Below are 23,873 nucleotides of genomic sequence, written 5' to 3'. Positions count from 1 at the left end.
GTTTCAAGCTCAAACTCGAACTCGTTTCAAGCTCGAACTTGAACATGTTTCAAGCTTTTTGGTCATTTGATATAGTTCTATTTTTTATGGAAGAAATTCTTTACTTTGCTTTTGGTCATTCTATACACTTTTTTTTCATTTTTTTAAAAAAGAAAAGTACAAGTAGTTTTATAGAAAAAATACAAAGTTAAAATTTCTTAAAAAATTAAAAGTATATATATATATAAATTTATCGAGTATCTCACGAGTTTCTCGAGTCGAGTATTGAGTTGCTTGACTCGACTCGTTAACCTGCCGAGTCGAGTTTGAGCTCGAGTCGAGCTCACTCGAGTCGAGCTTTGACCGAGCCGAGTTCGAGTAGCTCGCGAGCTGTCTCAACTCATTGCCAGCCCTAGTTAAAATGATATAGTGTACCTATGTATAATATAGTATATCTATTTTTGATATAGTGTATCTATTTTTGATATAGTGTATGTTTCCGTAATGCGTTTAAGTAAATATTTTCCTATAGGATATAGTGTACCTAGTTATGATATAGTGTTCCTATAGGATATAGTGTATCTAGTTATGATATAGTGTACCTCTGTATGATATAGTGTACGTAGTTATGATATTGTGCGTGTATCTATTTTTGATATAGTGTACCTATGTATCATATAGTGTATCTATTTTTGATATAGTGTATAAGTGAGTACTTAAGCGGTCATGTGCCTGGGCATGGTCCACACTATTTTTAGTGTGAACCGGGTCCATACAAGACGGATTGTAATATGAATACCAAAGAAATTAGGAAAATTGGACAGGAACAATCTCAATTTCCACTTTTGTCCGATCTGCTAAAACTAATCCCACCTTTGGATTATTCTGAAATAATCCTACCTTTGCTTACTAACTAAATCAATTTTTTAGTCCTAAGAACATGTAACTTGGTAAACCGGTAAATTTCCCCCTAAATCCCCCTCTCTCATCCTTTTCTCTCTCTCTCCTCTCACCAGTCATCACCACCATCTCACCATCTCCTTTCCGCTTCACCTCCGCTAGTCCGCCACCATCTCCTCTTCACTTTACCATCGCCACCATTTCCTCTCCTCATTACTCCACCATCGCCACCATCTCCTCTCCACCGTACCATCCACCCATCTCTTCTCCTCCATCTCCACCCACTTCCATAACCCATCTTAAGCCCAACTCATATCCACCACCACCGCAAAATCACGGATTTCATCAATGTCGTCTTTAAAAGGAGTATCAACCATGATAAAACAAGGTTTATTGCAGACCCATCAACCACAGTTTTGGTGGTTCAACTGGCCGCCTGGTGGTAGTGGTGGTTTGGAAGGTTCGACTGGAAAGGAGAAGCTAATCAATTAAGAGAGTTAGAGGGTTGGGGGAGGGGGTTCACCGGTGGGCAAGGGTGGGGGAAGGTGTTCTCCGGTGGGCAGGGGTGGGGGGAGGGGCTAGGGTTGGCTTCAGTTGGTTGGGGAAGGGAGAGGAGAGAGAATGATTTTTTTTTTTTAATAAACTTTGACATGTTTTAATCGGATAAACTAGTTATTAGGCCCGGGCTACGCCCCGAGTAAGAAAAATTTTATTTATTAATATTGTACTTTGATATGATAGCACTAAATACAATTTGGTCATGAACACGTGGCACCGTTCCTGATTTACGCACGCCTTTTAATATATTAGTATAGATATCAAAGCTAATTTGTTGTTATTGGTCATTACGTTCTTAGGACAAGAACATCAATTTATTAAGCAAAGATAAAATTACTATGGAATAATTCGAAAATGGAATTATCTTTGACAGATCGAGTAAAAGTGAAATTATTTGTGTCCAATTTCCAATGTAAATAAAGACTATCGTGCATTTCATACTTGTTTGAGTACCAAATTATAACGTGTACAGATCTCATCCAACGTGAAGAGTGAAAAAGTGAACACTCTCTTTCTCTCTCTCCTTCCTTCCCCCGCCATTTTCCCCCAATTCTCTCCTTCCCCCCAAAAACCCTAATTTCAAAATCAAACCGCCATTATCACTCCCCTCTCTTTCTCTCTCCTTCAAACTCTCCGCAATTCCGAAACTCTAGAAATCATGCCGGCATTAACATCGCCGGGAAAAATCCACCGATTAGAGCTAGAAAACTTCAAATCTTACAAAGGACACCAAGTTATCGGACCTTTCTACGATTTCACCGCCATTATTGGCCCTAATGGAGCTGGAAAATCTAATCTTATGGACGCAATCAGCTTCGTTCTTGGAGTTCGTTCTGGCCAACTTCGTGGTGCGCAACTCAAGGACCTGATTTACGCTTACGATGATCGCGAGCGCGAACAACGAGGTCGTCGCGCTTTTGTTAAGCTCGTGTATTCTCTCTCATCTGGCTCTGAAATTCACTTCACTCGTACGATTACGAGTTCTGGTGGTAGTGAGTATCGGATTGATAGTAGGGTTGTTACTTGGGATCAGTATAATGAGAGGTTGAGAGAACTTGGTATACTTGTTAAAGCGCGGAATTTCCTTGTTTTCCAGGTATTTTTTGTATGATTTGTATCTTATGAGGTTTAATTTTGAAAGTAATTTAGTTTTAGCTATTTTTAGGAATGTTAAGAAGTTGAATTTGGTTGGAATTGTAAAAAAAGCTTCTATTATTTGTGTTGGCAGTTTATGATAACCTAATTTAATTTTGGCTTTATTTTAGGAATGTTGAGAAGTTGAATTTGGTGGAATTGCGAAAAAGCTTTATATTATTTGTGTTAGACAGTTGATGATAACCTAAGATGTTGTAGTGATATTGTGTGAGGCTATGATATTTTGAATTTGTGTTTATTGCTGCTTTGATGTTTAGGTTTGAAAGGAATTGGCTAAAACTATTATGTGTTGGATTGGGGGAAGTGTTTTTTTTTTTAGTTTCAATGTGCCCTCATCGACTTTGTTCGTTGTTTGCTATCGCACTTCCTTGGGTTTTGGCCTTAAGTGTATTAAATTTTAGTGCTTGTTTGTTTAAACTAGGAATAGTAAAAGGAAGGAATCATATAGAGGAGGAGAATGGTAACATAAACTTTTACCTGTATTGGGTGTATGGTTCAAGGCATAGAATGAAAAGGCAATGGTAGCCATTATCACTAAGAAATGAATTTGTTACTTGAGGGAGAAGAGAAGGTAATGAAGTAGGGGATTCTATTACCACCTAATAATGGCAATGGATTAAGGAAGGGTTGAAGTTGAACCAAACAAGAAGAAATAATAGATAGTTGATTCCCTTTTTTGGATCCCAGAAATGTTGAACTTGCTTGGAGTTTTTACTAAAAGATGGAGCCATGTGGGAAGCGGAAATTTACTCAATATGGTTTTTTGATGATTAGGTATCCATGGGAAGTATAGAATTTTGAGCTTATTTTTCAGGAAACGGCTCTAGTTGTTCTATCTCAACTAAAGTAAAAGAGTAAGGGCCTAAGGCTCGTATAGTTGCTGGAAACTCATGCTGCTATTTACAAGTTCACTATAATTGGGGTTTGAACATGTTAATAGGACGTGATAGACTTTTTATCGAGTGATACTTGTTGCAATAAGAGGGAATTGTATTGTGTGTGTTGGGGGGGGGGGTTTGAGGCCTTGGGAGGAGAGAAAAAAAAGAAGGGAAGACATATTTCATCATTGCTTGCTGAATATAAGATTTTGGCTCTAAAGAAGTCTGTGAAGGGAGTTTTATTGTGAGGAAATGTCCTTGTAGAATGACTCCTTTTTTTGTGTTTATCGGATGATTACATGTTCTTCACACTTTTGTTGCACATATGCTTAGGCGTTCACAACTTGACATTACTCGTTGAGCATTCAAGGATTATAATAACTACGCATATGCAAGGATGGTAAAAGTGTTGTATTTGCCTAGTTGATATGTACTAGATTGATATATGAAGCGTCCACTTATACCATCTAGATCAAATGTTCATGGGAGGATGGCCTAACCTCTGATGCTGTTATGCTATTTGGCAAGAAGAGGGGAATTAGAGAATATATGCTAGACATTTCATTATCTTTGCATTACAACTGAAACTTTTTAATATTTAGTATCTACTCTTTTTTGTAAGCCAATTGCCCTTTCTAAATATTTTTTTGTATCTCCTCTATTTGAGTTTGTTTCAACTCGATGACTTAATTTTTGATTCTTTCTCGTCGACAGGGAGCCCCACCGAAATCTTTTGGTGGTTATTTTAAGTTTTTGGTAAAAAGTTAATGACTGCTCTGATATTGTTCGGCCTATTTAGACTATTTATTTGTTAAAAAAAAGATACAGTAAAGGTTATTATCCATCTAGACTTGAAGGGAATGTGAATGAAAATCCTGAAGTTTGGTTACAAACTTACAATTGACTGATAGGAATAGAAATTAGACTATGTATTTGTGATTCTTGTTTCATAATAATTAGGTGCTAAAATGTTGGTAATACAGGGAGATGTGGAGTCGATTGCATCTAAGAATCCCAAAGAATTGACAGCACTTCTCGAGCAGATATCTGGTTCTGAGGAGCACAAGAAGGACTATGAGGATCTTGAAGAACAGAAAGCCAGGGCAGAGGAAAAATCAGCTCTTGTTTATCAACGAAAAAAAACAATAGTTGGGGAGAGGAAGCAGAAGAAGGAGCAAAAGGAAGAAGCAGAAAGACACCTTCGCTTGCAAGAAAAATTGGTTCTTCCTCCTCCTTGATATAATAGTCATTTTTTTTTTCAGGATATGTAAAAAATAGTCATTTTTTTTTTCAGGATATGTAAAAAATAGTCATTTTTTTTTATAAAAGTATTCCTGCATCTGTATATAGTAGGCCATATTTCTAATAAGGGTTTTCGAAAAATAATAAGCCACTTTCTGTATTAAAGTCTGAAATTTCCCATAGGCCCTAGATGATACTTTTAAGTTAAAGTTTAGAGGATAGACTACCTTGTGGAATGATGGAGGTGTAAAATACATTACTAAAGAACAATCACCATTGATGATAAAACATTTAGAGTATAAAATACTAAAGAACAAAAGTTCCTTATAAACTATCAACTTATTTTTTTTAAAAGATCCCTTATGTGGCCTATTTTATGAACAATGGTAGTAATTGTGCTAGAATTGTTGAGCACAATTTAGTTTGTTCAATGGGTAAAAGAGTAGAGATTGGGATGGCACTAACTAATACTACCTTTGTTTTATTTTAATTGTTACACTTTCTTTTTTAGACTTCTATTTAATTGTTACACTTTCACCTTATCTATATATGGTAACATGTCACATCACATTTACTCATTTTTCTACCTCATTTGGCCCACCATCCCTTTTATTGACCCACCACAAACCATCCCATCTACCCCAAGTTTCTTTCTCCTCTAATACTTTAACGTTTGTTTTTACATTTTCCAAAATAAAATCAGCTTTTAGTGCACTTTTGTCATGCTTTTATGTGTCTTGCCTTGGTTACCCCCCCAAAGTGAAGTGTAACAATTAAAAACAAATGGAGATAGTATAAATGATAGTATTGTGAAAACTTCATAGGTTTGAGGAGATTCGCAAATATAAATGTTATTTCCACGTGGTAGGATCTAGAAGTAGTATTTAATTGGATTATATATAGTTTTGGAGTAGAAATGTAAATAGAGATTGTATTTTTCTAGGAGTCTGATGTCTGGGGACATGGTCCAAGTTTCGACTCCGGTTCCTGGCCCTAAGTTTAAATTCTTCAACTCCTTACCTCATTATCTTGAAGGAGGAATATGAAATCTATATCTCCCCAAAATCTTGTGAATGAACTTTTGACTCCAGATTCCTGAATTGTAATTTCCCGGAAACTGTGTGTCTATTTCTTCAGTTAGCTTTATTGCAGGGTTTCTTTGTCAAAGAAACTTATATAAGTTGCTTGTATCCTCATACTGGTTTGCCTTCCTATTGCAGAAATCTTTGAAGAAGGAACACTTCCTCTGGCAGATATACAACATAGAAAAGGATATAGACAAAATAAATGAGGAAGTTGAAGCTGAGAAGGAAAGTCGGCAAAAACTTGTTGAAGAACAAAATGATTATGAGCATGAAAAACGTGAAAAGGAGAAAGAGCTGGCTAAATACCAGAAAGAGATTAATAAACTCGAAAGGAAGATTACGGAGAAAAATAGCAAACTTGACAAGAATGTTAGTTTCTTGGTCTCTAAAGCCTCCATCCACTGACTCATCGCTTTGATTACAGAAGCTAAGTGTTTGTTGTTTATTTATTTGACAGCATGAACTCTTGAAGTTCAAGGCGGAAATGACCCGCATAAATTCAAAATTGAAGAGTACTCAGAAAGAGCTTGACAAAAAGAGAGAAGAAAAGAAAAAGAATGCTGGAAAAATAGAAAAGCTTAAGAAGGATTTGCTGGTTGTAACTGAAAAACTAAAAGACATGGAGGAAAATGAACCTGATGTTGGGGGGAAAATTCAATTGACAGAAAATGAGCTGCAAGAATACTACCGTGTGTAAGCTTCTTACCATGTTGATCTTCTAATTAGTACTCCTCTATTACTTCATACTCAAGTTAAGACTGCAATTATTTTGAGGCCATGGTTGGGTCAAGTTCAAAGGATATTCATTGATTCGTAAGTGGTGATTACGAATGCGGAGATATATTCTTTCCAATGAATATCTCAACAACTTTAGGTCAGATGGATCGAGAAAGAAAAATATAGATGACTGATATATGGGCACGTGGCTCAATCCTTGTTAAGAGAAAGAATGGGAGTTTCAGTGGTAGAATTGGAGGTCCCAAAACTTCTGGCGAAAAGAAGTTAGATTATCCAGTGTGTTTTATTTGATTTCAGCACAAAGGTGTTGGGATATATATGCTTAAGTGGAGCTTCATTTTCTCCTGCCCTTGTGTGTGTTTGGTGGGGAATGATGGTGGTGGCTAGTAAATATGATATAGTATTGGAGATGATGAACTTGTAGTTACCTGCATCTTGCTTAACAGGATAGCTGTTGTTGTTTGGCTATCTATTGTTGGCTGTCTATTGCTTCTGTGATATATGTAGCCTTTCTTCTTGTGATGCCCAGGACAACCACTGACTGTTAGATTATCTATTTGGGGAATGTATATTCTGTCTATGATGTTAGAGGTGTTTTTATTGCTCGAGATGTTTAAAAATGACGCTAGCTTGGGAAATACATCTCTCTATCTCCCCAATTACTCTAAAAAATGGTTGAAATATCTGTCGCTTTCAAGATTTGCGAAGTTTTCATATCTGATTGTCAGAGCTATTATGACTTAATGTTTAATGAGCTGATGATGTTGCAGTAAGGAGGAAGCAGGGAGGAAAACTGTGAAGTTGAGAGATGAAAAGGAGGTTCTGGATAGGCAACAGAGGACGGATGTTGAGGCTCAAAAGAATTTGGACGAGAATCTTCAGCAGTTGAAAAGCAGATACGAAGAACTAAACTCGCAGGAGGAGGAAATGAAGGGAAGACTGAAAAGAGATCAAGCCGCATCAAAGAATCATGAGAAAGAGATGAAAAGCCTGAAAAAGGATATTGAGCAGATGCGTGACAAAAGCCGAGACACAAAGTATCATATCTTGACATCATACCTTTTTTTTATTACATATATTGCTGTACTTTCATCCAGATTTCACTCTCCTAACTGTTGGTGCTTACGGCCATTGCAGTTCGCTTATTCATCTGTCTACATTATGTAGCTGTGGTAGTTATATTTCAGGTTTATTGATCTTTGATGCAGGCTCAACTATGAGAATTTGAAGAAAAGATTAGGTGAAGTAGAAAATCAGTTACGTGAATTGAAGGCTGACAGACATGAAAATGAGAGGGATGCCAGGCTCTCTCAAACTGTTGATACTCTTAAGCGCCTTTTTTCTGGTGTCCATGGTCGAATGACTGAACTTTGTCGTCCAACGCAAAAGAAATATAACTTGGCTGTAACTGTTGCTATGGGGAAATTTATGGATGCTGTGGTAGTTCAGGATGAAAATACTGGAAAGGAGTGCATAAAGGTATATGTTATGTGAGGCCTTTTCCAAATAAATTGTGTGATAGTCAGATCTTAATTACTGTCTTAAAGCTCCTGGAAAAATTGTTGGTTTATCTTTCTCTTTATCTTAATACCCATTTCCCACCCTTGATAGCACATGATTGTAGTTGCGATTGCTACATTAACCCTTGTGTGCTTATTTGTTTCAAGAGAGGCTCTCAGTACGCTGTTTGTTTGCATGTTCGCATTATACCAACACCTATGGTACCCTGACATGGGTAATGGGAGCTGCACATTATCACGTTACTTATTGACTTTTTTTGGCATATCAGGTCTTTTCTCTTTCATTTTCTTGGGATGTCTTGATCAAGCAAGGGCCCGAATTACCTATTGCTGTCCGCTAATGCTTTCACATGCCCATTAAGGGCTTACTCTGCCTGGCCTAGGCAAGAGTTACTAATAGTTGGAGGTGGGTTTCTATCTGAGTGTTAAGACATGGAAAGTTTTCAAGACTCAAAGTTTGATACCCAGGGACAATATCTTGATAGTTAGACATAGATATGAGGACACGACGTTTATGAAACAATTTCATGACTCCAAAAGACTTTTACTCGTGCCTTTCCTGTTATAATAATATAAATAAATATTTCAATCTTCATATCGACTTATTTACTAGTTCTTGTCAAAACCTCTTATCTCAGCTTGTTTATGAGCATATAACTATCTCTTGTCTGTACCTCCTTTTCTATATTCTTTTCTCTAGTAATAAGCGGTTTAGGGGAAGTGCGGTGTCCAGGTGAAAATAGAAGAGCCTATGAACTTTGTACCCATTCCAAAGCATCCAGAAAATTACATAGTACCTGTGATAAACTGAAGAGTCAAAATGACATTGACCAATGACAACTGGTTGTAAAGTTGGAGTGGGGTTATTTGCAAAGAATGTTATTATCTCTGCCAATGCAGGATGAAGCTATCTCTGGTGAAACAGATAAGTAAATTGTATTTCAAATCTTCACCTTATTGTTGCTTTGCTTCATTCATGAGTCACCACATCTTACATGTTTGGTTGCCATCGAAGAATTAATTTAAGACAATTCAAACTTGAAAGCTCTTTGATGGCCACATTATTCTTTGACATCTGTCTTGTTTGTCTTTATGCCCCATGGTTTACGCTACATTTGATCCTTATCGCATTAGAAATAATGACCTAACATGATGAGAGTTTCATGAGTTTGGAGAGTCAAATTTGCTATTATTGTATGTATATTGCTGGAGAGCTGTCCTGTACACTTGATTTACTGGTGTGTCTGGTTGAACTTGGGCTTTTCCATTTCCTTTTAACAGATAGATTTAATGTCTTTTGTTTATTGTATGGTATTGTTGGTGTCTAAGCTACTTGCTGTTTTTTTGTCTCAGTACTTGAAAGAGCAAAGACTTCCTCCCCAGACTTTCATACCTCTTCAATCAGTCCGTGTGAAGCCAGTTATTGAGAGGTTGCGGACGTTAGGTGGTACTGCAAAGTTGGTCTATGATGTGATACAATATCCTTTATTTTTCTTTTATTTTACTAACATTTTTCTTGTGTGTATCAATTCATTCTACATACTGTTTCTAGTGATTACATAGAGTTCTTGAGAAATTAGGATTTATGGCGGAGAAACAACAAGAGCTATATTTTATCCATAGATGCTGGGTATATCAAATATTTTGTCCTTGAAGTTTGAAGTACTGCTTTGTAAACTGTGGTTGTGCGTCAATTGCAGAAGGTGATGGTAGGTTGGCAGGGTTGTAAAATTTTATCACTTTGGTTTCTGTTAAACACCAGTATGTTTGAGCTCTTTGTTTTGCATCAATGCTCTTTTTTGAGCGTTTATACTATTTAATTTCTATTAGGTGTCTAGAAGAATGGCTAAAACCCATTGTATCGGTTTCCCTTTTTTCCGGTCACTATCTTTGCTGGCATGCCAAATCATTAATGGGTTTCTAATTATCAAAACACTGTTTTATTTCCCTCTATTATGTTTCACAGGATAGTAGTTTTTTTTTCTTTGCTTGTTTTTGTTGTTGATCTGTGTAGATCCAGCGCTGGTTCCATTCTCATTTTCTGAACTAATTGGACTAGATTTTTTAAGGCCTATCATTGGTTCCATTCTCATGTTCCTATTGCTATAGGCGAGGTATCATCTGATTGTTGGGGGTTTCTAATAGGTTAGTCATCCCCCTGGTGCTTGTCTGGCTGTTAAATAATTGTTTTTTCTCATGTTGGGAATTCTTTGATGAATTGTGTCTCTATCCTTAACTATGACAAGTTTGACCCAGCTTTGGATAAGGCCGTTCTTTTTGCTGTTGGGAATACATTAGTCTGTGACAATCTTGATGAAGCCAAGCGTCTAAGCTGGACAGGGGAAAGGTTTAAAGGTATAGGCTTCTTTGCTCTTCCTTCAATTCTTGGTCTCTTTCAGTTCTATATGCTGTATTTTAGAGTATTATGGGGCCTAATCATATGTATTTTTTCAGTTGTAAGTATTGATGGAACTCTCCTGACCAAAGCTGGTACTATGACTGGTGGCACAACTGGTGGAATGGAGGCAAGGTCAAACAAATGGGAAGACAAGAAAATTGAAGGTTTGTGTTCTATGCTTCGTTTTATCTCAGTTTTCTGCTGCTAGATCTAACCTTGACTGCATTCTGTAGAGCTTAAAAAAAAGAAAGAGCAACTTGAATCTTTGCTTGAGGCTACTGAGTCACCTCGGGAGATGCATCTTAAAGAGACAGAGGTCTCTGTCAAAATTAGTGGCTTGGAAAAGAAGATGAAGTATGCTGAAATAGAAGAGGTAATTTTATATTGAACCATTGTGTGGCCTTTTAGTGCCTTGTGTTAGCATCGTCATGATCCACTCGCTTTTTTCTGTTTCTTGAATATTGATGTCTTCATAACTCCTTAAGCATTGTATTTTAGTTTCATCTTTGAAGGCATTATTATGTCTTTTTGCCCACTCTACTTTGCAGTGTGATTACCCCTAATTTTTTTTTGTGCAGAAAAGCATTCGTGATAAGCTTAAGAAATTGGAGAATGAAAAGAGGAACATTGAAGAAGAAATTCGCAGGATTGAGCCTGATCATGCAATGGTATGCAACTTTCTAGACGACGAGTAGATTTAGCATAAACTGAGCTTGTCTTAGATTTCATGTGTCTTATTCTGTTGCAGTTAGATGCCACTATCAAGAAAAGAGACGGTGAAATAAAGAAGTTGGAGAAGAGGATAAATGAAATTGTTGACCGCATCTACAAAGATTTCAGTGAAGCTGTCGGTGTTGACATTCGGGCATATGAGGAAACTCAACTGACGGCTGATGCAGAGACATTCGAGAAAAAGGTTACCTTGCGTAACCAAATATCAAAGCTGAAGTATCAGTAAGTTGCTTTTGTTTTTGACATACCTCTTTGTTTAAATGTCTCTCTCTCATTGTTTATCTATAGCAACTGTGTAAGTAACATAATTGTACATATGGTACTAAAAGCTTTGAAGACAGGAAAATGAGCGACATAAAAATTAAGTTGGCCTTAACAATGATAATGGATCCTTCCAGAAGGGTTCTTGTTTTATAATTATTTGGCAACTGTGTAATCAACATGCCTTGACGAGAACTGACCTGGCTATATTCCCCTTATTTTTACCCACCCTACCCATGATAAGAAAGAGGAACTCATATGTACAGATTCTGGCTCACTTGACTAATTTCTTCATAATGGTTGGTGTTTTTATTGCAGTATCCTGGTTCCCTGCATCTTTTCTTGATTTAATCTCTCTCCTCACTTGGGAATTCAGCATCAACTAGCTGTTTTTATTTTTTATACTTCCTCTGTTTTGTTATAGTTGCAACATAGGGGGAGGCATATCAATTAAGGTAAGGAGATAGATAGATATCCAAAATTGCAACTAAATTGGGATACCCAAAAGTAGGAAATATTGCAATTAAAAGAGAGATGAGGAAGTATATTTTTTGGGAGAGGGGGGGGGGGGGGGGAGGCGTGTTAGTTTAGGATAAATTAAACTGCAGAAACTAGAATTTTCTCTATAGTCAGGGAAGCTGATACAAACACAAGAACCTGGTCACCCATATATAATAATTGGATCTAGTCCATCTTTATCTATGCAGAAATGGTGACATCTTTAAAAGTTTGTTAACAGATTCAATACTTTATGTGAAACCTAGTCAATATACATTAAGTATGGGATTATTGGATCTAATCCCTGTGTATTAGTGCAGAATGGTGGACACTTGAAAAGTTTTACATTTAAGTTTACTTCGGGCTACTAAAATTTTGCTGGCTTATGAAAATGTGCTATGCTCAGTTATGATAACTGTTTGAAAGGCTGAGACTAAAATGCCCGTTTTATTGTAGCCTTTGTTAACTACAATTGCAAATGTGAATTTTCTATCTTCACCGTACTGTGGAGCTCTGAATTTTCTTATAACATATCTTTGCATGTTGCAAAATGATGGAATCTAAAAACATGTGATACTTTCAGAAAGACCTGTCCTGGAAGTGAATAATTAAGTGGAGTTCAAGCATATTAATGCAAATACTTAACTCTCTGTCATGTGATATTTTTTTCGCTGCCACGACTATCAGTTTAACTATGGTTACTGCATAATTGTAGTTTGGATTTCCCCAAATTTTATTACGTCGGGACTATATTTTTGGTGAACTTATTATTTACTATTTTATTTTGCAGGATGGAATATGAACAAAACCAGGATTTGGATTCACAAATTTTGCAGATTCAGTCATCTCTTAGTGCATTACAAGATGATCTCAAAAAACTGCAGGAGAAGGAGGTTGAAGCTAAGTTAGAAATGGAGAGTATCACCACTGAGATCAATCAAATGAAGGATGAATTACAAGGTATTCATTGCCTTCCTCCCTGGTTCTCACTTTAACAGATTTGATTGAATTAATATAATTTAAGGCCTAGTCTTTATTTTAGAATGATGAATTTTTGGTCGGAAGCTTCAAATTCCCCTTTTGCCACAAAAAAGGGAAAAATGGTCCGATCAATCTGCTATGTTTCCCTCTTGTTGTGTAACATGATGAGTCTTCCCTCCGCTTATGATATTTATTATGTCTACTCACAGTGACATTTATTTGAATATATTCTTCTGTGAATTTGAGCTCTTTTGAATATCCTCTCTGTTGCTAGATTGGAAGTCCAAGCTGGAAGAATGTGAACGTGGCAAGCAGGAAATTGTGAAGAAAATCTCCAGTGGTATGACGAATTTAGATAAACGGAACCGCCAAATTAACGTTAAGGTCAGTTATGACTTTCCTCAAGCTATTTATTCTATCTATGATTCTTGAACATAATTTGATTTTTTTTTCCTTTTCTTTTCGGTTGCAACATAATTGGATCCTGACAACTGTGAAATGCCTTCATTCTTTACCAGAAAACGCAAATTGATACTCTCTCATCAAGGAAGCAAGACATTATCGAGAAGTGTGATATGGAGCAAATAAGTCTGCCAACGATCTCAGACCCGATGGATTCTGATTCCAACCAAGGCCCAGTTTACGACTTCAGTCAGCTGGACAGATCACTGCAAAAGGATATGAGGCCATCTGAACGGGAAAAGCAGGAGGCTGACTTCAAACACAAGATGGATGCACTTATATCTGATATTGATAGAACAGCCCCTAACCTCAAGGCTCTTGACCAGTATGAGGCTCTAAAACAAAAGGAAGACCTGGTAAGTAAGGAGTTTGATGCTGCTAGAAAAGAGGAGAAAGAAATAGCCGACAGATTCAACGCAGTTAGAGACCAAAGGTACCTATTATTTTCCTATATGATTCTAGATGACACTGATATATGTTCATCTGTGTAACGTAGTGGAGAATGTCATATCTCCATTATATTGGGGTCTTTGGGCGACTGCTAATCCTCTCTGTAACTCTTTACGTACCTGCACCTCGTTCTTGTGTCATCAATTAGCAAATCAGTTTGTCTGACAATAGCTTGATTTCTGCTTCAGAACAATATGACCTAATCATTATAATTCTTCTTTTGCAGACACAAGAAGTTTATGGATGCTTTTAACCATATCTCAAATAACATTGACAAGATATACAAACAACTAACGAGGAGCCAGACACATCCACTCGGCGGGACAGCATATCTGAATCTGGAAAATGAGGATGACCCATTTTTGTATGGTATCAAGTACACAGCAATGCCCCCAACCAAACGATTTCGTGATATGGATCAACTTTCTGGTGGTGAAAAGACCGTTGCTGCTCTGGCGTTGCTCTTTTCTATACACAGGTGTGATGCACGAGTCATTGAACTCTTTTATACTACATATGTATTATCGTTTTTTATATTCTTTTTTATCTATTTTGGAGATCAAGATGGGAACCGAGAAGATGGTTCAGATGTTGCTTTATAAGCTTTCCGAGTTGTGCAGAGGGTTTTGATGTCTGCGGGTTGGCAGAATAGGATTGAATTCTTCATGCTGCACATTTATTTTACCTGACCATTTTTTTTGTTGCAGTTGTGAATTGTTGTAGTGCATTTTCAGCCATCAAAATGTTTTCAAACGTCTTCCCTAAGTCTTCTCTTCTTTTTGCCTTGGACGATGTCTGGCTAGAAATTTTGGTTGGGTTGGATACCCGGTTATCTAACCCTTGAATCTTGCATAATACCTAATCAACCTGTCATTACTTTCTGATTACTGATCAATACAATCTATATTTGCAGCTTCAAGCCATCGCCATTCTTCATTTTGGATGAAGTTGATGCTGCTTTAGATAATTTAAACGTTGCCAAAGTAGCTGGATTCATCCGGTCAAAATCCTGTGGAGGTGCGCGACTTGATCAGGATGCTGATGGAGGCTGTGGTTTCCAAAGTATTGTGATCTCACTCAAAGATAGCTTTTATGACAAGGCTGAAGCTTTAGTTGGGGTTTACAGGGATTCCGAGCGAAGGTGAGACTCTTCACTCTTTCCGCTACTTTTTTAAAATTCTCTTCATAATTTGATAGGTGCAGTATTTGTTTGAGTTCCCTTGTTGCATACATTGTGTTATCTGAGTCTCCTGAATACTGGAATTTCTCGACAATGGCTAATCTGTGTGCTGTCTGCAGCTGCTCGAGCACGTTGACGTTTGACCTAACAAAGTATCGAGAATCATGAAAATTCAAGAAGCCTTGTACATAGCTTTCCTAATACATACTGTTTGTCTCTGCTTAAGGTTGGTGTATATAACATTAGACTATTAGAGCATTATTCATCTAATAGCTGTCCTTCCGTTTTAGGTTTCTCAACTGGTTTGTTATCTTGGCAACCAGAAGTTGTATGTAGTTACACATACTAGAAATTCTTTTATTATCTTTTTTTTGGTCAAAATTTGGACGAGGTTGAAGCCTTTATATATCCTCTGCTCTCTAAGTCTTTGCATGACTATGGTCCTGTCATTAGTCTGTTCTCGAATTTAGGACCTGCGCTGTAGTATCTACCCTGCTTACTTGAGTACTTCCTTTATACTTTCTCCTTTTCAAAATAGTTGCACCATTATGTTGAAACGTTCTTTTGAACGTTAATATCTCCAATTGCACAATAACCAGAATTGATGAATGATATATGATCACATTGTACAATAACATCTAAAAGTGTTTGTGAAGTAAAATGACTATTCCATATTAGAAGATGCTCAAATCTTAAAATGTAATTTGTCACGCTACCTTATCCCACTTATCGGATTTACATAATTCTACATTATCTTACAATCACATTCTCTCCTACATAAATAAACAAAAGAGACCCACTATCAAATTGTCTTCATTACCTTGGTATTTATTGTTACAGTGATTTTAAAGAGATTTAGGAAATAAAGGGTGTGGATTCATGATGGAAGAAAAACTAATTCTTTATGTTTAAGAATAATTAACTTATCATTAATATAACTTACAACTGCTTAAAACCTTTTCCATGTCATGATCAAATAAATACAAATTAGGATTGCCTAAAAACAACATTATCCTATTCCTATGACAATCTTACTATCCAAATCTTACTATCCCGATAAGTTTGGAGTAACATTTAGTAAATATGACAAGCATGTTCATGTAACGTAGTTTTTTTTAGCAGCCTTGGTTAATCTATTAGCATATTTTACACCTTTGTAAAAGAAGTATTAGCCTCTAATTTGCTTTTCCTAAAATAGCTTTAACTTTTTTGTTTTTTTTGTATTCCTTAATTTTCTTTTTATTTGAGGATAATTTTTTTACAAAAAATAAATTATGTGAGGATAAAACTTTGAATATCTTCAACTTAACAATGACCTAAACATAGCTAGAAGAATAATGTAAGAAGTTAAAAACAACTTCTAGAAAACATTATTTCAATGATCACCGTATCATCCCATGACATTCCGAGCTCGAAAAACCGGCAAACAGAATCTCAGGGGACGGGGATCGACGCCGGAGCACAACCATACAATGTAGGGTTGTACTATGATGATGACTTTCATGCAGAGGTAATAAGTGACAATGAAGGTTCAAGTTTTAGTGAACCAGAATCAGATTTTGAGGACATTATTTCAGAAGGTGAAGGAAGTAGTCATAACAAATATGATTATAATTCTACTCCAACAAAAGAGAAGACACCAAGTAGAAGAAGAAGGAAGATTTTTAGAAAAAGATGGAAAAGAGTGAAAGCCAAGAAATCATTAATTGAATTAAAATCAAGATTAGAGGATGCCCTAAATGGTAATTTTCTCCTACATGAAGAAAAAAAAGGGGTGTCCCAAAATTTTAGGGATATTACCCTTTGGGGGGTACCTTTATTGCCAAGTAAAGGTCATGAAGGGACAGATATAATCTTGTTAAAGTTCCTAAAAGCCCAAAGTTATAAGGTTAATGAGGCCTTGGAAAACCTTAGACAAACCTTAATTTGGAGGGTAGAACAAGGAATTGATGATATTGCTAATGAAAATTTAGGGGATAATAAGGAACTTAGTAAATTGGTTTTTATAGAAAGTGTTGATAATCAAGGGCATCCTTTGTGTTTTAATTCATATGGTGGTTTTAGAGATAAGGAATTGTATGCTAAAACATTTGGGACAGAACAAAAAAGGAAGGAATTTCTTAGGTGGAGAATTCAATTTATGGAGAAAAGTATAAAAACATTGAGTTTTAAGGTTAATGGGGTGGATTCTTTTCTTTTAATTAGTGATATGAAGAATGCCCCAGGTCCTGGAAATAGTATGAAGGAGCTTGGCCCTATTAGCAAAGATGCTGTTTCACTTTTTCAGCATTATTATCCTGAGTTGATCTATAAGCATGTAAGTTGTCGTGTTTTTTCTAATGTAGAAAACGAATAATATATATAATTACGAACAATATATATATATACACACGTGTAGGGTTAAGACAATCTAATTATAATATTTTAATGGGAGTTCGCTTTTGTTTAGTATTCTTAGAGCTATATATATTATTTTGAGTAGTTATTTGTAATTGTTTGGACAAATCGAATATATTAATATGAAGAGAGACATTATCTTATACCCAAATAAAACATGAACTAGACATCAATTTCATAATGTTAGAGAGATCTTTTTTCACAATTATATATGTACACTTACCATATTTTTAGAAAAACTTAAAAAGGGAGTTAGTTGGCTTTTTTTAAGAGTTATTATATGCTAAGAAGTTTTGTGAACTGTTCTTCTCCTTTAACTCCAAAATTTGAAGTTGTCATTCTAGATTTTGATTTCTTTTGTTTGGTTTGACAGATTATAATAAATGCTCCCTTTTGGTACTACTTGTATCATGGTGTTGTCACACAATATTGTACCCATGGAACCAGAAAAAAGTTTGTATTTGCAAGGCCTCACAAAGTCACTGAAACATTGCTTAAGTAAGATATCTATAATATTCTATAACTTGCTATTATTAGTATATGATACTAACATTCAGAACATGAAATAACATAAAATGGTGTTAACCTAGTTTTCACAAACAATGATTTCCTGTAGAAAGCAACCTTATGGCACAACACAGACAGCATTAAAATTTAGTTTAATTTTAGTTTTATTCTCTTAAGTAAAATCCTCAAATCCAATAGTTGTATCACTATATATATCTTTATAAATGCACAGGTATATACCTCCACAAAACATTCCCCTGCAATATGGTGGACTAAGGCGAGAAAAAGATGAAGAATTCACTTCTGAGGACCCTATTTTAGAATTTAGTCTTCGACCTGGTGCTGTATCAGCTTTTCGACTTCCAATATCTGAGGTATCAATTATTAATATTAACATAGTAGTAGCTTTTGTTCCCATGCAACTTCTATATATGCATCCCTAAGAGCTATATAAAAGATTATAAATGAAAATATATCATATTTTAAAATTAGAAAAGCCCCCCTATTTTAGTGGGCTCGAGATTTATTAGTTGTGTTATGTTTAAACCTTTAAAGAATATGTAATTTTATAATAGAACAAGAACATGTGCTTGTTTATTTGAAGCAAGAATAAATAGCCGTTTCTTACATGTAAGAGGGGGATAAATAAGAGAAGGAAGGAAGGAATATTATCATGCAACTATTTGGAACCATATCATAGGACGTCCAATCAACTATTTGAAAACACCTTATAGGATTTCCCATTATAATTATGAAATACAATGATAGAGCAAAACAACACATTATGTATCAATCATCGAACATAACTAGAAATCTAGAATATAATTAACCTCGAAATATCTCCTAAGGCTCTCATTTATGGCACGAGTGGAGCCCGAACCATACGGCTCGTTTATCGTTTAGCTCGGCTCGACTCGTGAGCTCAGTGAGCTCGATAACTGAAGCTTGGCTCGAGCTCGTGAAATTTTTCTCAAGGTTCGAGGTCCGCTCGAGCTCATGCTCAATTTGAGACAATTAAGAATAAACCAACACAACATTAAACCTAACAGAAAATTCATATTAAAGATCTTGTAGAAAAACTAAATTCAAAAAGTACTACGAATAAACGTATTTTATTTCATTTTACATGCTAACCAAAAGAATTACTAACAAATATATAAAAATAATTAACAAACTAGATAGTTCAATGTAAAATATTGTATAAAAGGACACGTGTAATAACTTTTTAAAGAGTTTTAGCATATAATAACTTTTAAAGAGTTTTAGCATATAATAATTTTTTAAAGGCTTTGTGTTTTATTAATTTTTTTATATAAAATAATAATCGAGTCCGTTCACGAGCTTTTCTAACCGAGCCCGAATCCGAGCTGAGCTACCACCAACTGACTATTGATCGAGTTTTAACCGAGCCGAGCTCGAAATATTCGCGAACAGGGCGAGCTCATTATCACCCCTACCTAGGGACATGAGAGGTCACTGGAAAGGACTCACATGATTTGGAACGAATATATGAATGCTTTCATGTTCATTTCGGTGCAATTTAGGATTGCACGAGAAATGAATAAATGGGGTAATTAGAGGTTTTTTGAGGCAACAAAATGGTACCGAGGATCCGGTCTACGTTAAAAGTCATGTGGGCACCCCTAGGAAGGTTTCGGGAGAAAACTATGACCGGGCTCAGAGGATTCCAAAATGCCCCCAAAAAAGCCAATATTGAAGGTTATAATACACGCTTTCGAACTTTCCCGGAGCTTGGGCTCTGAACGCCTTGTTATGTCTCCTAGGGACATGGGAGGTCATTGGTAAGGACCACATGGCTTGTAACGAATATATTAGTGCTTTCACGTTCATTTCGGTGCCATTTTCGATTGCACGAGAAATGAATAAATGAGCTGTTTAGAGGTTTCTTGAGGCATCGCAAATGGTACCAAGAACCCACGCTATGTTACAAGTCATGTCGGCACCCCTAGGGGTATCTGAATACAAAAATGTGACTGGGTCCGAAAAAATCCAAAAACACCCCTAAAACAGCCAAAATTGAAGGTTATAATACACGCTTTTAGACTTTTTCAGGGTATGGGCTCCAAACGATATAGGATACCTCATAGGGACATGGGAGATCATTAGAAATGACTCAAATGGCTTGGAACGAATAGATGGATGCTTTTAGGTTCATTTCGGGAAAATTTTGGGTTGTACAAGAAAGGAATAGTTGGGGGTATTTAGAGGCTTTTTTAGACAATACAATCAGATGGTACCAAGCAAAATAGACTACGTTACAAGTCACGTCGGCACCCCTAGGAAAATTTCGGAAGAAAAATATGACCGGGTCCGGAGGAGTCCAAAAGTTTTCCCAAAACAGCAAAAATTGAAGGTTATAATTATACATGTTTTTGTACTTTCACGTGGCTCGGGCCCTGGATGCCATGGGACGCCTCCTAGAGACATAGGAGGTCATTAGAAAGGACTCTCATGACTTGAAAAGAATATATGAAAACATTCACGTTCATTTAGGGATAATTTTGGGTTGTACGAGAACTGAATTAATGGGGGTGTTTAGAGGCTTTTTCAGGCAAAACAAATGGTACCAAGCAACCATGTTATGTTACAAGTCATGTCGTCTCTCCAAAGAAGGTTTTGGGAGAAAAATATAACCGATCCCGAAAGAGTCCAAAAATGCCCACAAAACATCCAAAATTGAAGGTTATAATATACGCTTTTGGATCAGACTTTCTAGGGGCCCGGGATCCGGACGCTATGGGATGCCTTCTAGAGACGTGAGAGGTCATTACAAAGGGCTGTCATGTCTTGGAAAGAATATCTGATTGCTTTCACGTTCATTTCTGGGTAATTTTGGGTTGTAAGAGAAATGAATAATGGGGTGTTTATAGGCTTTTTTAGGTTACACAAATAGTACCAGACACCCGAGCTATGTTACAAGTCATGTCGGCACCCCTAGAAAGGTTTACGGAGAAAAATATGACAGGGCTCGGAGGATTTTCAAAATGCCCCCAAAAAAGCCAAAATTGAAGGTTATAATACACGCTTTCGGACTTTTTCGGAGATCGGGCTCCGGAAGCCATGGTATGTCTACTAGGGACATGGGAGGTCATTGGTAAGGACTCACATGGCTTGTAACGAATATATGAATGCTTTCATGTTCATTTCGTTGCAATTTTGTATTGCACGAGAAATGAATGAATAGGATGTTTAGAGGCTTTATGAGGCAACAAAAAAGATACTAAGCACCCGCACTATGTTACATGTCATGTCGACACACCTAGGAAGGTTTCAGGAGAAAAAAATGACCGGGCCCCAAGTAGTCCAAAACTGAAGGTTATAATACACGCTTTCAGACATTTTTGGGGCTCAGACTCCGGACGCCATGGGATGCCTTATAGAGTTATAGGGATATGGGAGGTCATTAGGAATGACCCACATGATTTGGAACAAATACATGAATGTTTTCAGGTTCATTTCGGAGAAATATTGGGTTGCGCGAGAAATGAATAAATGGGATATTTAGAGGCTTTTTGAGGCAACACAATTGGTACTAAGAAACTAGGCTACGTTACAAGTCATGTCGGCACCCGTGAAAGGTTTCAGGACGCCGTGGGATGCCTCCTAGGAAAATGGGAAGTCATTAAAATGGACTCTCATGGCTTGGAACGAATATATGAAGGCGTTAACTTTCATTTTAGGGTAATTTTAGGTTGCACGAGAAATGAATTAATGGGGTGTTTAGAGGCTTTTTCAGACAACTCAAAAGATACGAAGCAATCAGAATACACTACAAGTTATGTCGGCCGCCCTAGGGAGGTGTGGGAAGAAAATTATGTCAGGACCCGGAGGAGTCCAAAAATGCTCACGCATAAAACTACCAAAATTGAAGGTTATAATACACGCTTTCAGACTTTACTGAGGTCCAGGCTCCGGATGTCGTGGGATGTTTCTAAGGGACATGGGACCTCATTAGAAAGGACTCCCATGGATTGGAACGAACATATGAATGCTTTTGCGTTCATTTCAGGGTAATTTTGAGTTGCACGAGAAATGAATAAATGCAGTATTTATGAGGCAAGCCAAATAACCTGGGCTACGTTACAAGTCATGTCGGTACCTTTAGGGAGGTTTCTGGAAAAAATATGATCGGGTCCGGAGGATTCCAAAATGCCCCCCAAAACAGCCAAATTGAAGGTCCGAATACATGCTTTCGAACTTTCCCGTGGGCCGAACGACCCTTTCTTTTGTTTTTTAGCCTAAAACTATCAAAACTAAAAAAAAACAACATAAAACACGGGCCAGACCCATAGGAGGCACGAGGTTGACCGCAGGTCCGCGGACAATATCTGGAAATTTCAGGCACGGCAAGGCCCGTCACTCACGGACGCGGGCCCAGCTCGGCCCGTCATTTTCCCAAGCCCGCGGGTCGAGCCCGTGAACAATCCCGACCCATACCTAGGTCTATTCTTGAGTGGTTAGGTGCCTCCCCTCCTTTATAGTTTGCTTTTATTGCTTGGCCTTTCCCTCCAAAATATTACTTGGACCCCTCTGACATTGGCCATTGTACTCCTTCTAATAGCTTAGCCATTTAAAATATAATTATGTATGAATGTATCGATCATTGAACATCGCTATAATCTAATTTTATAGTGGTCTGACATCACCAAGTGTGCCTAGGATGATTTCAAACGAAATCTTAGGACAACAGGTCGCATCCCATGAGGTTTGCTGATTGGGTCCCAATTAAGAAAGTCTGAAAAACATGTATTATAACCTTTAAATTTGGCTAAACTGAAACACCCAATGATTTAGATCAAGGGCCCTTCATGAGGGTCTTTGTATATCTTGAGATGACCCTTGTGTGACAGAAATCTTTCACGTTATTAACTTAAAATGATTCTGACAGCTTATTTTGTATATATTCATTTCAACCACAAAATAATTTCGAAGGCCACCGTATACACATTTTTATAATTAGACATGTATATGCTTTCACATGAACTCCTATGACCTTGGAATAAATCCTATGAGGTATGTTAGGAGTAGCAAGCATGTTAATTCATGGGTTTTTCTTAAAAATATGTTAGGTGATTATTTTCTTTCGATGACTAATTTAATCCATTTAGTGATTAGGTCTACTTTTATATTAAAATTAGAATTTTTTTTAATAATTTTTGTTGATTATATGGTGTGTCTTTGATGTTTTAGGTAAATGTGACAGTAGTGTGGGAAGTAATGGTTGTAGGATGGGATGTGACTTACAAGGACGAATTCATCCCCGAAGATGAAGGCTCATACAAGATATTGCTTCATAAGGAGGAGAAAGTTGGATTTTGTGTAAGAAATTCATTTTACATAAACGAACCAGGGAAAATAATGATTTATATCAAGAATGCTACCTACGCCAAAAAAAGAGTTTTTATTAGGCTTAAAAGCAAAGTCACTTTACCTGTATATATGTACAAATGAATATAATTATTCAGTAAAACTTTACATAGATGTACATATCCATACATGGGTTGTCCAAAATTCTTTTCTTAGATTTCTAAACTTTGTTGAGACTTGTATATGACATCTTAACACATCTAATCTTTTAACTTTTGATGGAAATATATGTAGCTAATTCTTGTGTACTATTCAGAGTTTTATTTAGATTCTATTATTAGTGAACTTTGAATAATGAATTGAGTTAGATTTTGTTTACTTTACTTGATTTTCATTTAATTGAAAATTATTTTAACTGATTAAACTAAATTTTTGTAACTAAATAAAACTAAAAATATACTGATCACATATCATTTTGTTAATGAGATATTGAGATAACTAATATATATTTTAGAGAACGTATTGTGTCGGACTCGTCCGACACAACACTCTCATCGGACGAGCAACGCAACAACGCGCGCGACTTATTAAAGACCGAAAATAAAAAAAAAATAAAAAAAACAA

At 36.5% G+C, this 23,873-nt stretch overlaps 2 protein-coding genes across 2 annotated transcripts; both read left to right on the top strand.

Annotated features, from left to right (window-relative positions):
• The first annotated feature begins 1,906 nt into the window (after window positions 1-1,906).
• On the top strand, window positions 1,907-15,453 carry LOC104894710 (structural maintenance of chromosomes protein 1). The gene is made up of 18 exons (XM_010681002.4): window positions 1,907-2,533; window positions 4,454-4,690; window positions 5,933-6,166; window positions 6,255-6,490; window positions 7,306-7,572; window positions 7,744-8,014; window positions 9,409-9,533; window positions 10,301-10,410; window positions 10,510-10,617; window positions 10,687-10,826; window positions 11,032-11,121; window positions 11,202-11,407; window positions 12,735-12,904; window positions 13,200-13,309; window positions 13,444-13,820; window positions 14,064-14,315; window positions 14,751-14,978; window positions 15,137-15,453. Exons 1-18 carry the CDS (start codon window positions 2,096-2,098, stop codon window positions 15,183-15,185), a joined length of 3,648 nt encoding a protein of 1,215 aa, XP_010679304.1. The 5' UTR covers window positions 1,907-2,095; the 3' UTR covers window positions 15,186-15,453.
• Window positions 15,454-15,895: 442 nt separating this feature from the next.
• Window positions 15,896-23,666, top strand: LOC104894709 (patellin-4). Its single transcript, XM_010681001.4, has 4 exons — window positions 15,896-17,334; window positions 17,788-17,912; window positions 18,154-18,295; window positions 23,133-23,666. Exons 1-4 carry the CDS (start codon window positions 16,396-16,398, stop codon window positions 23,391-23,393), a joined length of 1,467 nt encoding a protein of 488 aa, XP_010679303.3. The 5' UTR covers window positions 15,896-16,395; the 3' UTR covers window positions 23,394-23,666.
• The last annotated feature ends 207 nt before the right edge of the window (window positions 23,667-23,873 follow it).

Source organism: Beta vulgaris, chromosome 5 (genome assembly GCF_026745355.1).
Source record: "Beta vulgaris subsp. vulgaris cultivar EL10 chromosome 5, EL10.2, whole genome shotgun sequence".
NCBI classification, from domain to species: Eukaryota; Viridiplantae; Streptophyta; class Magnoliopsida; order Caryophyllales; family Amaranthaceae; genus Beta; species Beta vulgaris.
This window is presented reverse-complemented; position numbering and strand designations above follow the sequence as displayed.

What these genes read in the sequence shown, in the direction of transcription:
- LOC104894710 (XM_010681002.4), top strand. Translation starts at nt 2,096, where the DNA reads ATGCCGGCATTAACATCGCCGGGAAAAATCCACCGATTAGAGCTAGAA. An exon ending in TTGGTCTATGATGTGATACA is followed by an intron (nt 9,534 to 10,300) that starts ATATCCTTTATT and finishes TAACTATGACAA; the next exon opens with GTTTGACCCAGCTTTGGATA. An exon ending in TTGAGCCTGATCATGCAATG is followed by an intron (nt 11,122 to 11,201) that starts GTATGCAACTTT and finishes ATTCTGTTGCAG; the next exon opens with TTAGATGCCACTATCAAGAA.
- LOC104894709 (XM_010681001.4), top strand. Translation starts at nt 16,396, where the DNA reads ATGATCACCGTATCATCCCATGACATTCCGAGCTCGAAAAACCGGCAA. An exon ending in GTCACTGAAACATTGCTTAA is followed by an intron (nt 17,913 to 18,153) that starts GTAAGATATCTA and finishes ATAAATGCACAG; the next exon opens with GTATATACCTCCACAAAACA. An exon ending in TTCGACTTCCAATATCTGAG is followed by an intron (nt 18,296 to 23,132) that starts GTATCAATTATT and finishes TTGATGTTTTAG; the next exon opens with GTAAATGTGACAGTAGTGTG.